This window comes from Tachyglossus aculeatus, chromosome Y4 (assembly GCF_015852505.1).
Source record: "Tachyglossus aculeatus isolate mTacAcu1 chromosome Y4, mTacAcu1.pri, whole genome shotgun sequence".
NCBI classification, from domain to species: Eukaryota; Metazoa; Chordata; class Mammalia; order Monotremata; family Tachyglossidae; genus Tachyglossus; species Tachyglossus aculeatus.
In genome coordinates, this window is record NC_052096.1 from 4,248,689 (window position 1) to 4,264,285 (window position 15,597).

At 53.6% G+C, this 15,597-nt stretch overlaps 1 protein-coding gene across 1 annotated transcript in view; it reads right to left on the reverse strand.

Moving 5' to 3' along the window:
* PLOD3 (procollagen-lysine,2-oxoglutarate 5-dioxygenase 3) overlaps nt 1-15,597 on the reverse strand; it is a 29,118-nt gene that overhangs the window by 12,536 nt on the left and 985 nt on the right. Inside the window, exons 2-10 of the mRNA XM_038768923.1 lie at nt 14,575-14,666; nt 13,323-13,459; nt 11,321-11,490; nt 11,119-11,231; nt 8,968-9,031; nt 8,665-8,762; nt 7,096-7,197; nt 2,931-3,062; nt 749-870 (exon numbers count right to left, since the gene is read on the reverse strand). Coding sequence (XP_038624851.1) covers nt 749-870; nt 2,931-3,062; nt 7,096-7,197; nt 8,665-8,762; nt 8,968-9,031; nt 11,119-11,231; nt 11,321-11,490; nt 13,323-13,459; nt 14,575-14,666 — 1,030 coding nt within the window. The remainder of the gene's footprint in view (nt 1-748; nt 871-2,930; nt 3,063-7,095; nt 7,198-8,664; nt 8,763-8,967; nt 9,032-11,118; nt 11,232-11,320; nt 11,491-13,322; nt 13,460-14,574; nt 14,667-15,597) is intronic.

The window sequence follows — 15,597 nt, forward strand, 5'->3', positions numbered from 1 at the left end:
CGGATTTATTACTCTATTTTACTTGTACATATTTATTCTATTTAACTTTTAGACTGTGAGCCCACCTTTTATCCCCTCCCCACAGCACCTGTACATATGTAGATATCTTTGTACGGATTTATTACTCTATTTTACTTGTACATATTTATTCTATTTAGCTTATAGACTGTGAGCCCACCTTTTAGACTGTGAGCCCACTGTTGGGTAGGGACTGTCTCTATATGTTGCCAACTTGGACTTCCCAAGAGCTTAGTACAGTGCTCTGCACACAGTAAGCGCTCAATAAATACGATTGATTGATTGATTGAATGACACTCAAGGCCCTACTGAGAGCTCACCTCCTCCAGGAGCCTTCCCAGACTGAGCCCCTTCCTTCCTCTCCCCCTCGTCCCCCTCTCCATCCCCCCATCTCACCTCCTTCCCTTCCCCACAGCACCTGTATAGATGTTTGTACATATTTATCACTCTATTTATTGATTTTACTTGTACATATCTATTCTATTTATTTTATTTTGTTAATACGTTTGGCTTTGTTCTCTGTCTCCCCCTTTTAGACCGTGAGCCCGCTGTTGGGTAGGGACTGTCTCTATGTGTTGCCAAGTTGGACTTCCCAGGCGCTTAGTCCAGTGCTCTGCACACAGTAAGCGCTCGATAAATACGATTGATGGTGATGATGACGACACGAGGGATTCTGCCTGCTGAAGTCTGGGGTGCAGAGGCGGGGGACGGGCCAGATGGACCCACTCACATGGCCATGTCTCGGGCCTCGCCTTGGGTCAGCTCCTCCTCGGGCCCCACCAGCTTGACGGTGGAGAACCTGGTCCTCAGCTGCTCCCACAGGGCTTCCACGTGGGCCTCGTGATACACCTCCTGCACGGTGGGGAAGGAAGCGGGGAGAGACCACCGCGGTTAGGGGGTCCTGGGCTGGTGGCCCTGGGCACGGGAACCGGCAAAAGAACCGCTGCGAGACGTGGGGCAGCTTGGCCTTTGGAAGACGATAAATCCATCCGTTGTATCTGACTGCTTCTTACGTACCGAGCGCTGCCCTGAGCGCTTGGGAGACTACAACAGAGCCGGTAGACGCGTTCCCTGCCCACAGTGAGCTGGCAGCCTGGAGGACAAATTCGCTTGGACGGCGTAGAGGGACAGCTTACAGTCGAGAGAGAATAATAATAATAATGATCATGGCGTTTGTTAAGCGCTTACTATGTGCAAAGCACCGTTCTAAGCGCTGGGGAGGTTACAAGGTGATCAGGTTGTCCCACGGGGGGCTCACAGTCTTCTAGCTCTGTCTTCAGAGCCGGCCCCCAATAATAATAATAATGGCATTTGTTAGGCGCTTACTATGTGCAAAGCACCGTTCTAAGCGCTGGGGAGGTTACAAGGTGATCAGGTTGCCCCACGGGGGGCTCACAGTCTTCTAGCTCTGTCTTCAGAGCCGGCCCCCAATAATAATAATAATGATGGCATTTGTTAGGTGCTTACTATGTGCAAAGCACTGTTCTAAGCGCTGGGGAGGTTACAAGGTGATCAGGTTGTCCCACGGGGGGCTCACAGTCTTCTAGCTCTGTCTTCAGAGCCGGCCCACAATAATAATAGTGATAATAATGGCATTTGTTAGGCGCTTACTATGTGCAAAGCACTGTTCTAAGCGCTGGGGAGGTTACAAGGTGATCAGGTTGTCCCACGGGGGGCTCACAGTCTTCTAGCTCTGTCTTCAGAGCCGGCCCACAATAATAATAGTGATAATAATGGCATTTGTTAGGCGCTTACTATGTGCAAAGCACTGTTCTAAGCGCTGGGGAGTTACAAGGTGATCAGGTTGTCCCATGGGGGGCTCACAGTCTTCTAGCTCCATCTTCAGAGCTGGCCCCCAATAATAATACTAATAATAATGGCATTTGTTAAGCGCTTACTATGTGCAAAGCACTGTTCTAAGCACTGGGGAGATTACAAGGTGATCAGGTTGTCCCACGGGGGGCTCACAGTCTTCTAGCTCTGTCTTCAGAGCTGGCCCCCAATAATAATAATAATAATAATAATAATAATAATAATAATAATAATAATAATAATAGCATTTGTTAAGTGCTTACTATGTGCAAAGCACTGTTCTAAGCGCTTGGGAGGTTACAAGGTGATCAGGTTGTCCCACAGGGGGGCTCACAGTCTTCTAGCTCTGTCTTCAGAGCTGGCCCCCATTAATAATAATAAATAATAATGGTATTTGTTAGGCGCTTACTTTTTGCCAAGCACTGTTCCAAGTGCTGCAGGGTGAGGGGGGGGGACACAAGGCAATCAGGTTGTCCTACACGGGGCCCACAGTCTTAATCCCCATTTTACAGATGAGTTAACTGAGGCCATTAAGTGAGAAGTTGTGACTTTCCCGAAGTCACCCAACACACAAGAGAAGCCACGCAGAGTCAAGGCACTTTGGCCGGAGCGGGCAAGCGTCTGAATTCAGCTCCTCCTGCCCCCAAAAGTGCCCTTTCCTGTGGCTAACGTTCACTGGGGTTGGGTGTGTTTTTCAAAATGGGCCCTTATTGTTTGTAACTAACCAATCAATCAATCAATCGTATTTATTGAGTGCTTACTGTGTGCAGAGCACCGTACTAAGCGCTTGGGAAGTACAAGTTGGCAACATATAGAGACAGTCCCCTACCCAACAGTGGGCTCACTGTGGGCAGGGAACCTGTCTACCGACTCCGTTATGTTGTTGTATTGTCCTCTCCCAAGCGCTTAGTCCAGTGCTCCGCACACAGGAAGCGCTCAAATACGACTGACTGGCTGAGTGACTGATGGGAAGCTGAGGACGGATATTTGGGGGCCCAGAGTGGGGATGAAGAGGTCACGGCGGCAGGGTGAACTGGGAGCGTGATGGACACGGGGGAGTTGGCAGTGTTGGGGGGCGCGGGGAGGGGGGTCTCACGTACGTTGTTGTGGAGGAAGAGGCTGAGGCGGGAGGAGGGATAGTCGAGGAGGAGGAGCCGCTGCAGGAACTGGGGCAGGAAGGGGGTCGGCTGCTCCACGAACAGACCCAAAAGCACCCGGGGCAGCTCACTGTCCTGTGGAGAAAGGCGAGGAGGCAAACGTCAACGACCCGAGGACCCCCAACACCCCTCCGGCCATTCCCCACTCACACCAACTCCACAAACAGATGCGGCCCCCACCCCCTAATCCTTCCCTCATGGCTTAGTAGCGAAGTTCCCATCCCGGCTCCGCCACTTGTCCACCGAGTGACCCTGGGCAAGTCACTTTACTGTGCCTCGGTTACCTCAGTTGAAAACGGGGATTAAGATTGTGAGCTCCATGTGGGATGGACACAGGGTCCGAGCCAAATACCTTGTATCATCTCCCCCCGTGCTTAGAACGGCGCTTGGCACGTAGTAAGCGTTGAACAAATACCTACCGTCATCACTATTATTATTAGTAGTAATAATACTACTCGTGGCTCAGTGGAAAAGAGCCCGGGCTTTGGAGTCAGAGGTCGTGGGTTCAAATGCCGGCTTGTGTGACTTTGGGCAAGTCACTTCCCTTCTCTGGGCCTCAGTTCCCTCATCTGGAAAATGGGGGTGAAGACTGGGAGCCCCCCGTGGGACCACCTCATGCCCTTGTATCCCCCCAGCGCTTAGAACAGTGCTTCGCACGTAGTAAGCGCTTAATAAATGCCATCATTATTATTATTATTATTCATAGGGTTCTCCCCCTCTTCATTACTATTATTAGTAGTAGTAGTAATAAGGTTCTCCCCCTCTTCATGACCCCTGAGAAGCCCCATCCCAGTCATGGGTCATGGGTTCAAATCCCAGCTTGCGTGACTTTGGGCAAGTCACTTCACTTCTCTGGGCCTCAGTTCCCTCATCTGGAAAATGGGGGTGAAGACTGGGAGCCCCACGTGGGACAGCCTCTTGACCTTGTAGCCCCCCAGCGCTTTGAACAGTGCTTTGCACATAGTAAGCGCTTAATAAATGCCATCATCATTATTATTATTATTAATAGGGTCCTCCCCCTCTTCATTACTATTATTAGTAGTAGTAGTAATAAGGTTCTCCCCCTCTTCATGACCCCTGAGAAGCCCCATCCCAGTCATGGGTTCAAATCCCGGCTTGTGTGACTTTGGGCAAGTCACTTCCCTTCTCTGGGCCTCAGTTCCCTCATCTGGAAAATGGGGGTGAAGACTAGGAGCCCCCTGTGCGACCACCTCATGACCTTGTAGCCCCCCAGCACTTAGAACAGTGCTTTGCACGTAGTAAGCGCTTAATAAATGCCATCATTATTATTATTATTATTCATAGGGTTCTCCCCTCTTCATTACTATTATTATTAGTAGTAGTAATAAGGTTCTCCCCCTCTTCATGACCCCTGAGAAGCCCCATCCCAGTCATGGGTCATGGGTTCAAATCCCAGCTTGCGTGACTTTGGGCAAGTCACTTCCCTTCTCTGGGCCTCAGTTCCCTCATCTGGAAAATGGGGGTGAAGACTGAGAGCCCCCCGTGGGACCACCTCATGACCTTGTAGCCCCCCAGCACTTAGAACAGTGCTTTGCACATAGTAAGCGCTTAATAAATGCCATTATTATTATTATTATTATTATTATTAAGGTTCTCCCCCTCTTCATTACTATTATTATTAGTAGTAGTAATAAGGTTCTCCCCCCCTTCATGACCCCTGAGAAGCCCCATCCCAGTCATGGGTTCAAATCCCGGCTTGTGTGACTTTGGGCAAGTCACTTCCCTTCTCTGGGCCTCAGTTCCCTCATCAGGAAAATGGGGGTGAAGACTGGGAGCCCACCGTGGGACCACCTCATGACCTTGTATCCCCCCAGTGCTTTGAACAGTGCTTTGCACATAGTAAGCGCTTAATAAATGCCATCATTATTATTATTATTATTCATAGGGTTCTCCCCCTCTTCATTACTATTATCAGTAGTAGTAGTAATAAGGTTCTCCCCCTCTTCATGACCCCTGAGAAGCCCCATCCCAGTCATGGGTCATGGGTTCAAATCCCGGCTTGCATGACTTTGGGCAAGTCACTTCCCTTCTCTGGGCCTCAGTTCCCTCATCTGGAAAATGGGGGTGAAGACTGGGAGCCCCCCGTGGGACCACCTCATGACCTTGTGTCCCCCCAGCGCTTTGAACAGTGCTTTGCACATAGTAAGCGGTTAATAAATGCCATCATCATTATTATTATTATTCATAGGGTCCTCCCCCTCTTCATTACTATTATTATTATTAGTAGTAATACGGTTCTCCCCCTCTTCATGAACCCTGAGAAGCCCCATCCCAGTCATGGGTCATGGGTTCAAATCCCGGCTTGCGTGACTTTGGGCAAGTCACTTCCCTTCTCTGGGCCTCAGTTCCCTCATCTGGAAAATGGGGGTGAAGACTGGGAGCCACCCGTGGGACCACCTCATGCCCTTGTATCCCCCCAGCGCTTAGAACAGTGCTTCGCACGTAGTAAGCGCTTAATAAATGCCATCATCATTATTATTATTATTCATAGGGTCCTCCCCCTCTTCATTACTATTATTAGTAGTAGTAGTAATAAGGTTCTCCCCCTCTTCATGACCCCTGAGAAGCCCCATCCCAGTCATGGGTCATGGGTTCAAATCCCGGCTTGCGTGACTTTGGGCAAGTCACTTCCCTTCTCTGGGCCTCAGTTCCCTCATCTGGAAAATGGGGGTGAAGACTGGGAGCCCCCCGTGGGACCACCTCATGCCCTTGTATCCCCCCAGCGCTTAGAACAGTGCTTCGCACGTAGTAAGCGCTTAATAAATGCCATCATCATTATTATTATTATTCATGGGGTTCTCCCCCTCTTCATTACTATTATTATTATTAGTAGTAATAAGGTTCTCCCCCTCTTCATGACCCCTGAGAAGCCCCATCCCAGTCATGGGTTCAAATCCCGGCTTGTGTGACTTTGGGCAAGTCACTTCCCTTCTCTGGGCCTCATCTGGAAAATGGGGGTGAAGACTGGGAGCCCACCGTGGGACCACCTCATGACCTTGTACCCCCCCCAGCGCTCAGAACAGTGCTTTGCACGTAGTAAACGCTTAACAAATGCCATCATCATTATTATTATGATTCATAGGGTTCTCCCCCTCTTCATTACTATTATCAGTAGTAGTAGTAATAAGGTTCTCCCCCCCTTCATGACCCCTGAGAAGCCCCATCCCAGTCATGGGTTCAAAGCCCGGCTTGTGTGACTTTGGGCAAGTCACTTCCCTTCTCTGGGCCTCATCTGGAAAATGGGGGTGAAGAATGGGAGCCCCCCGTGGGACCACCTCATGACCTTGTATCCCCCCAGCGCTTAGAACAGTGCTTTGCACATAGTAAACGCTTAACAAATGCCATCATCATTATTATTATTATTCATAGGGTTCTCCCCCTCTTCATTACTATTATCAGTAGTAGTAGTAATAAGGTTCTCCCCCTCTTCATGACCCCTGAGAAGCCCCATCCCAGTCATGGGTTCAAAGCCCGGCTTGTGTGACTTTGGGCAAGTCACTTCCCTTCTCTGGGCCTCATCTGGAAAATGGGGGTGAAGACTGGGAGCCCCACGTGGGACCACCTCATGACCTTGTAGCCCCCCAGCGCTTTGAACAGTGCTTTGAACGTAGTAAGCGCTTAATAAATGCCATCATCATTATTATTATTATTCATAGGGTTCTCCCCCTCTTCATTACTATTATTAGTAGTAGTAGTAATAAGGTTCTCCCCCTCTTCATGACCCCTGAGAAGCCCCATCCCAGTCATGGGTTCAAATCCCGGCTTGTGTGACTTTGGGCAAGTCACTTCCCTTCTCTGGGCCTCATCTGGAAAATGGGGGTGAAGACTGGGAGCCCCACGTGGGACCACCTCATGACCTTGTATCCCCCCAGCGCTTTGAACAGTGCTTTGAACGTAGTAAGCGCTTAATAAATGCCATCATTATTATTATTATGATTCATAGGGTTCTCCCCCTCTTCATTACTATTATTATTAGTAGTAGTAATAAGGTTCTCCCCCGCTTCATGACCCCTGAGAAGCCCCGTCCCAGTCAGTCCAGGCTCCATAAGCCCCCGCTTCCTTCCCCCCCTAAGTACCGCCTACTCACGGGGACCCCGGTGAGATTTCGCCGGTCTTGGGCACAGAAGCCACAGCCGCTCTCGTAGGTCCAAGCGTTGGGGATGTAGTTGCCCAAATAGTTGAGCTGCAGCTGGGAGGGGGCAGAGGTCACCGTGAGTCGTCACCCCGGCCGTCCCCTCTTCCACCTCGTCAGGCCGAGGGGGGCGGGAAGAGGGGCACTCCAGGGTCACACAGGGATCAACCCCTCTGAGAGTCCTCCATCTCCCGGGACGTCAAAGGCGTCGGGATATGGGATAGAGGCAGGGTGGCTAAGTGGATACAGCCCGGGCCTGGGAATCACTCTGCTGTGTGACGCTGGGCAAGTCACTTCACTTCTCTGGGCCTCGGCTCCTTCATCTGTCAAATGAGGATCGAGACCGGGAGCCCCACGGCCTAGTGGTTAAATAATCAGCGGGTGTGGGTTCTAATCAATCAATCAATCATATTTATTGAGCGCTTACTCTGTGCAGAGCACTGTACTAAGCGCTTGGGATGTACAAGCTGGCAACATATAGAGACAGTCCCTACCCAACAGTGGGCTCCCGGCTCCGCCACTTCTTTGCTGTGTGACCTTGGGCCAGTCACTTAACTTCTTAGAGAAGCAGCGTGGCTCAGTGAAAAAAGCATGGGCTTTGGAGTCAGAGGTCGTGGGTTCAAATCCTGGCTCCGCCAATTGTCAGCTGTGTGACCTTGGGCAAGTCGCTTAACTTCCCTGTGCCTCAGTGACCTCATCTGCAAAATGGGGATTAAGACTGTGAGCTCCCCCGTGGGACAACCTGATTACCTTGTAACCTCCCCAGTGCTTAGAACAGTGCTTTGCACATAGTAAGCACTTAATAAATGCTATTATTATTCTCTGTGCCTCAGTTACCTCATCTGTAAAATGGGTATTAAGACTGTGAGCCCCCCGTGGGACAACCTGATTACCTTGTAACCTCCCCAGTGCTTAGAACAGTGTTTGCACATAGTAAGCACTTAATAAATGCTATTATTATTCTCTGTGCCTCATCTGTAAAATGGGGATTAAGACTGTGAGCCCCCCGTGGGACAACCTGATCACCTTGTAACCTCCCCAGTGCTTAGAACAGTGCTTTGCACATAGTAAGCACTTAATAAATGCTATTATTATTCTTCGTGTCCCAGTTGCCTCATCTGTTAAATGGGGATTAAGACCGTGAGCCCCAAGTGGGACAGGGCCGGTGTCCAACCTGATTACCTTGTATCTACCCCAGTGCTTAGAACAGTGCTTGGCACATAATAAGCACTTAAGAAATACCATAATTATCATAAGTACTTTTTCCAGCCTGATCACCTCGTATCTACCCCAGTGCTTAGGACAGTGCTTGGCACATAAGTGCTTAAGAAATACCGTAATTATTATTATAAGGATGGCGTCTAACCTGATTACCTTGTATCTGTCCCAGTGTTTAGAAGAGTGCTTGGCACCTGATAAGTAATAGCAAGCGACTTACGGTACTTAACAAGTACCACAATTATTGTTATTATTACAGAAGCAGAAAGAGGGTGACGAGGGAGGTAAGGGGTCAAGGGTCGGTACCTTGGTGGGTCCATTGCCGTGGATGACGACGGGCAGCGTGTCATAGGCCACGTTCCGGACCCGAACCCGGTTCTTCTCAAACTTCAGAACAACCTCGTCTGGGGGCCGGGGGGGTGGGTGGGTGGTGAGGCAGGAGGTAAGTCAGACACCCGGTGTCCCCGTGCCTGCCTCTGGTTCCCTGGGGATGCCCTCTCACCCCAAATTTTGGCCAGATTAGCCAGGGGACCCGCAGGCTTTGCCCCTGACCAACACGGAGTCTTCCTGCCCCGTCCCCACTCCCTTCCCCGTCCCCCGTCGGCTCACCGAGGGCCCCGTTGAGGTTCTGGAAAATGCGGGATTTGTGGTCCAGAGCCAGCCCGTGCTTCTCCTGTGGGGAGGGGGCACAGAGCAGGGGATGTTTTAATGAGAGGGCAGCTTCCCCCCAACGACCCACTCCCCATCTAGACCGTAAGCTCCTTGAGGACAGGGATCATCTCGGATCTCCCATCCTCTTGTCTCTCTCCACTTCAATCCATACTTCATGCTGCTGCCCGGATTATCTTTGTCCAGAAACGCTCTGGGCATATCACTCCCCTCCTCAAAAATCTCCGGTGGCTACCAATCAATCTGCGCATCAGGCAGAAACTCCTCACCCTGGGCTTCCAGGCTGTCCATCCATCCCCTTGCCCCCTCCTACCTCACCTCCCTTCACTCCTTCTCCAGCCCAGCCCGCACCCTCCGCTCCTCCGCCGCTAATCTCCTCACCGTACCTCGTTCTCGCCTGTCCCACCATCGACCCCCGGCCCACGTCCTCCCCCGGGCCTGGAATGCCCTCCCTCTGCCCCTCCGCCAAGCTAGCTCTCTTCCTCCCTTCAAGGCCCTGCTGAGAGCTCACCTCCTCCAGGAGGCCTTCCCACACTGAGCCCCTTCCTTCCTCTCCCCCTCTCCATCCCCCCCATCTTACCTCCTTCCCTTCCCCACAGCACCTGTATATATGTATATGTGGTTGTACATATTTATTACTCTATTTATTTATTTATTTATTTTACTTGTACATATCTAATTCTATTCATTTTATTTTGTTAGTATATTTGGTTTTGTTCTCTGTCTCCCCCTTTTAGACTGTGAGCCCACTGTTGGGTAGGGACTGTCTCTATATGTTGCCAACTTGTACTTCCCAAGTCTTAGTACAGTGCTCTGCACATAGTAAGCACTCAATAAATACGATTGATGATGATGATGATAATGACTATATAGTGCTCTGCATCTAGTAAGTACCACTGATGGACTGATTCTCCTTTGGTCCCCAAGCCAAGCTGGGGACCCCCTACCTCTGCCCCCCAACTCCTCAGCCCAAGAGACCCTGGTTAGTGAAGCCCTCCAGGATTAGGTACGGGGGCTCTTTGTTGCACTACCCCTTCCCCTTCCCCAGGACTTTCCACTTCTCTCCCCACCCCCTCTCCTGGTCTCTCTGCTTCCACGTCAATCAATCGTATTTATTGAGCGCTCACTGTGTGCAGAGCACTGTACTAAGCGCTTGGGAAGTACAAGTTGGCAACATATAGAGACGGTCCCTACCCAACAGTAGGCTCACAGTCTAGAGTCTCCATCTCTATCCTCGCACAAGGGTCTCCGGGCACCCCCCCGATCCTGGGGGTGTGGGGATCAATCAATCAATCAATCATATTTATTGAGCGCTTACTGTGTGCAGAGCACTGTACTAAGCGCTTGGGAAGTCCAAGTTGGCAACATATAGAGACAGTCCCTACCCAACAGTGGGCTCACAGTCTAGAGTCTCCATCTCTATCCTCGCACAAGGGTCTCCGGGCACCCCCCGATCCTGGGGGTGTGGGAATCAGTCATATTTATTGACCGCTTACTGTGTGCAGAGCACTGTACTAAGTGCTTGGGAAGTCCAAGTTAGCAACATACAGAGACAGTCCCTACCCAACAGTGGGCTCACAGTCTAAAAGGGGGAGACAGAGAACAAAACCAAACATACTAACAAAATAAAATAAATAGAATAGATACGTACAAGTAAAATAAACAGAGTAATAAATATGTACAAACATATATCCATATATACAGGTGCTGTGGGGAAGGGAAGGAGGTAAGATGGGGGGATGGAGAGGGGGACGAGGGGGAGAGGAAGGAAGGGGCTCATTGTGGGAAGGCCTCCTGGGGAAGGGAAGGAGGTAAGATGGGGGGATGGAGAGGAGGACGAGGGGGAGAGGAAGGAAGGGGCTCAGTATGGGAAGGCCTCCTGGAGGAGGTGAGCTCTCAGTAGGGCCTTGAAGGGAGGAAGAGAGCTAGCTTGGAAGAGAGCTAGGATGAAGGCAGGAGGGACCCACCAGCCGCCTCAGGGGCTGGAAAAGCAGTGGGTTAGACGTACGCGCGTGCCCTTCTCTCCCCCCACCCCGTTAGGGGCTGGGGGCTGCCCGGCCGGTCCCGCGGCCCCCGGCCGGACCGACTCACCCTGAGCCCGGGGTCCAGGTAGAGTCGGGTGTAGAAGAGCTGGTCGTCATCGTCGTCCTTGTACTTCCATTGTTGGACCAGGCGGTGCACGGTCGGAGCGAACCCGACGAACCCTGGCCGGGACACCGGCTTAGCCCAGGTGAGGGGTCTCACCCCCTTCACCGGCCCGCCCCTCGCCCCCTCCTCGCCCGGGGCCACTCACCCCCCGAGTTGAGGAAGCGTTTGCCGTTCCCGGCGTTGAGGGGCGGGTAGCTGTCGGCCAGGCTCCACTCGGGCCAACAGAAGCCCTCGGCCGAGAAGAGCAGGCGGCTCCCGCTCTGCACGAACTTCCACAGCAGCTCCAGGGGGCTCCCGGCCAGCAGCACGTCATAGCTGGAGGATGGGAGCGGGGAGGGCAGCGGGGCCGGGAAGAGGAAGGAGGAGGAGGAGGAAGGGGAGAGGAAAAAGGCAGAGGATGGGGAGGAGGACCCGGGAAGAATAAGATGCTGCTTGTTAACGATGCCCCTATTTCCTCTCCTCCTCCCCATTTATTACTCTATTTATTTATTTATTTATTTATTTTACTTGTACATTTCTATCCTACTTATTTTATTTTGTTGGTATGTTTGGTTCTGTTCTCTGTCTCCCCCTTTTAGACTGTGAGCCCACTGTTGGGTAGGGACTGTCTCTATGTGATGCCAATTTGTACTTCCCAAGCGCTTAGTACAGTGCTCTGCACATAGTAAGCGCTCAATAAATACGATTGATCGATTGATTGATTGATCCCCCCCGCCCTACCTCCTTCCCCTCCCCACAGCACTTGTATAGGTTTATTACTCTATTTACTTTACTTGTACCTATTTACTGTTTTGTTAATATATTTTGTTTTGTTGTCTGTCTCCCCCTTCTAGACTGTGAGCCCGTTGTTGGGTAGGGACCGTCTCTATATGTTGCCCACTTGTAGTTCCCAAGCGCTTGGTACGGTGCTCTGCACACAGTAGGCGCTCAATAAAAACGACTGAATGAATGAATGAATTTAGCTTTAACTCTATTTGTTCTGACGGCTTGACTCCTGTCCACATATTTTGTTTTGTTGTCTGTCTCCCCCTTCTAGACTGTGAGCCCGTTGTTGGGTAGGGACCGTCTCTATATGTTGCCCACTTGTAGTTCCCAAGCGCTTGGTACGGTGTTCTGCACACAGTGGGCGCTCAATAAAAACAATTGAATGAATGAATGAATTTATCTTTAACTCTATTTGTTCTGACGACTTGACACCTGTCCACATATTTTGTTTTGTTGTCTGTCTCCCCCTTCTAGACTGTGAGCCCGTTGTTGGATAGGGACCGTCTCTGTATTCATTCATTCATTCAATCGTATTTGAGCACTTACTGTGTGCAGAGCACTGTACTAAGCGCTTGCTGACTTGTACTTCCCCAGCGCTTAGTACAGTGTTCTGCACACAGTAAGCACTCAATAAATACAATTGAATGAATAGATGTTAAGCGCTTCCTAGGTGTCAAGCACCGTTCTAAGCACCTGGGTGGAGCCAAGATAATCAGGTTAGACACAGTCCCTGTCCCACGAGGGGCTCCCAGTCTCAATCCCCACTTTCCAGCTGAGGGAACTGAGGCACAGAGAAGTGAAGTGACTTGCCCAAGGTCACACACAGACAAGTGGTGGAGCTGGGATTAGAACCCAGGTCCTTCTAATTCTCAGACCCGAGCTCTAGCCACTAGACCGTGCTGCTGTCCGGCCCTCCGGGCCCTCGTTCCCCTCTGGGACCCAGGTGTCCTGGATCCTAGTCCTCCTCCCTCCCTACACACCCTGTCCTGTCCTCCCTGCTCTTCAGTCATTCAACCATATTTATGGAGCATTTACTGTGTGCAGGGCACTGTACTAAGCGCTTGGGAGAGAACAAAAGACCAATAAACAGACACATTCCTCGCCCACAACCAGCTTCCAGTCTAGAGGGGGAGACAGACATTAATCCTCCTCCAAGCCGCGAGTCTACCAACTGTTGTAATCGTCTTCTCCCAAATGCTTAGTACAGTGCTCTGCACACAGCAAGCGCTCAACAAATATCGTTGATGATGACAACCCAGGCTTGCCCCCCACCTCTCCTCCAGCCTGCCGCCGGCCCCGGGTCGGCCCCGGCTCCGCCGGCCCGTTTCCCGGCCTACCCCTCGGCCTCCCCAGTCGTGGCTCGTTTGGGCCGGGGCTCTCACCTGTCCACGAACAAGATGACCAGGTCTTCGCGGTCCGCGTGCTTCTCCATCTCTTGTTTCAGCCAGCGGACCTTCTGCCCTCCGCCCACCGTCCGCGCCACGTCCCCCCCGCGCCACTCTTCCCCCAGGCCCAGCGTCTGCGGGACAGGGGGCTCAGCCATCCACATCCCCAAGGGACCCGGGACCCCCACCCTCCCGACTCCCCTGGGGCCCTGGATCCAAGACCCCTGCCCTCCCAACTCCCCTGGGACCCAGGATCCAAGACCACCGCCCTCCTTGCTCCCCTGGGACCCTGGATCCAAGACCCCCGCCCTCCCAACTCCGCTGGGACCCAGGATCCAAGACCCCCACCCTCCTCGCTCCCCTGGGACCCAGGATCCAAGACCCCCACCCTCCTCGCTCCCCTGGGACCCAGGATCCAAGACCCCCACCCTCCTCGCTCCCCTGGGACCCAGGATCCAAGACCCCCACCCTCCTCACTCCCCTGGGACCCGGGATCCAAGACCTCAACCCTCCTTGCTCCCCTGGGACCCGGGATCCAAGACCACCGCCCTCCTCGCTCCCCTGGGACCCGGGGTCCAAGACCACTGCCCTCCTCACTCCCCTGGGACCCGGGGTCCAAGACCCCCGCCCTCCCAACTCCCCTGGGACCCAGGATCCAAGACCCCCACCCTCCTTGCTCCCCTGGGACCGGGAATCCAAGACGCCCACCCTCCTCGCTCCCCTGGGACCCAGGATCCAAGACCCTGGCCCTCCTGACTCCCCTGGGACCCGGGATCCAAGACCACTGTCCTCCTCGCTCCCCTGGGACCCGGGGTCCAAGACCCCCGCCCTCCTCGCTCCCCTGGGACCCTGGATCTAAGACCCCCGCCCTCCCAACTCCCCTGGGACCCAGGATCCAAGACCCCTACCCTCCTCGCTCCCCTGGGACCGGTGATCCAAGACCCCTGCCCTCCTCGCTCCCCTGGGACTCTGGATCCAAGGCCCCCGCCCTCCCAACTCCCCTGGGACCCGGGATCCAAGACCCCCACCCGCCTCGCTCCCCTGGGACCCGGGATCCAAGACCCCCACCCTCCTCGCTCCCCTGGGACCCGGGATCCAAGACCCTCGTCCTCCTCGCTCCCCTGGGACCCAAGACCCTCGTCCTCCCCACTCCTCCGGGTCCTGGGACCCAGGGCCCCCCACCCTCCCATGTGGGCCCCCCGGGCCCCCCAGCCGTGTCCGGGGCAGGCGTGGGGCTGGGTTGGGCTACCCGCACGGTGTAGTTGAAGTGTCTGGCGGTGCGCAGGAACCGTTTGTAGCCCTCCGTCTCCTCCGTGGCCGCCGTGATGACCAGCAGCCTCTCTAGGGGACGGACACGGACATACACACACCCCCGGGGGCGTCTCTCACCGGTCCCCGGCCCGCCCGGGGACTGAGCTCCCGAACCGCACCGTGCCAGGAGGCCCGGGGGGGCCCGGGGGGCCTGGGGGGCCCGGCTTCGGGGAGGGAAGGCCGGGCCGGGGCCGGGGGGCCGCGGACAATCGCCAGCTTGTTTTCGGGTAAAAACAGAAACCTCAGCGGGGCGGGGGAGGGAAACTGAGGCCCCACCTCCCGCACCCCAGAATGAGGGGTGGAATGAAGAAGGGAGGGGAGGCCTCGGGATTCCCGCTGCCCAAGCTCCTGGTGGGCAGGGAACGTGTCTGCTCTTTCTGTTGCATTGGGCTCTCCCGAGCGCTTAGTCCAGTGCCCTGCACACAGTAAGCGCTCAATAAATACCACTGATTGATGAATTAAGAGGGGCGGGGCGGGACTGGGGGTTCCAATCTCACATCCGCTAAAGCCTCCCCCATCTAATCTACAGCCCAACCCCCCAGTCCGTCCCCGCGCCTCCCGAGCGCTTAGTCCAGTGCCCTGCACACAGTAAGCGCTCAATAAATACCACTGATAGATGAACTAAGAGGGGGCGGGACTGGGGGTTCCAATCTCACATCCGCTTAAGACACCCCCCCCCCCCCCGGCCTCGCCTACAGCCCAACCCCCCAGTCCGGACCCGGGCCTCCCGAGCGCTTAGTCCAGTGCCCTGCACACAGTAAGCGCTCAATAAATACCACTGATTGATGAACTAAGGGGGGGGCGGGGGCGGGACTGGGGGTTCCAATCTCACATCCGCTGAAGCCTCCCCCATCTAATCTACAGCCCAACCCCCCAGTCCGGACCCGCGCCTCCCGAGCGCTTAGTCCAGTGCCCTGCACACAGTAAGCGCTCAATAAATACCACTGATTGATGAACTAAG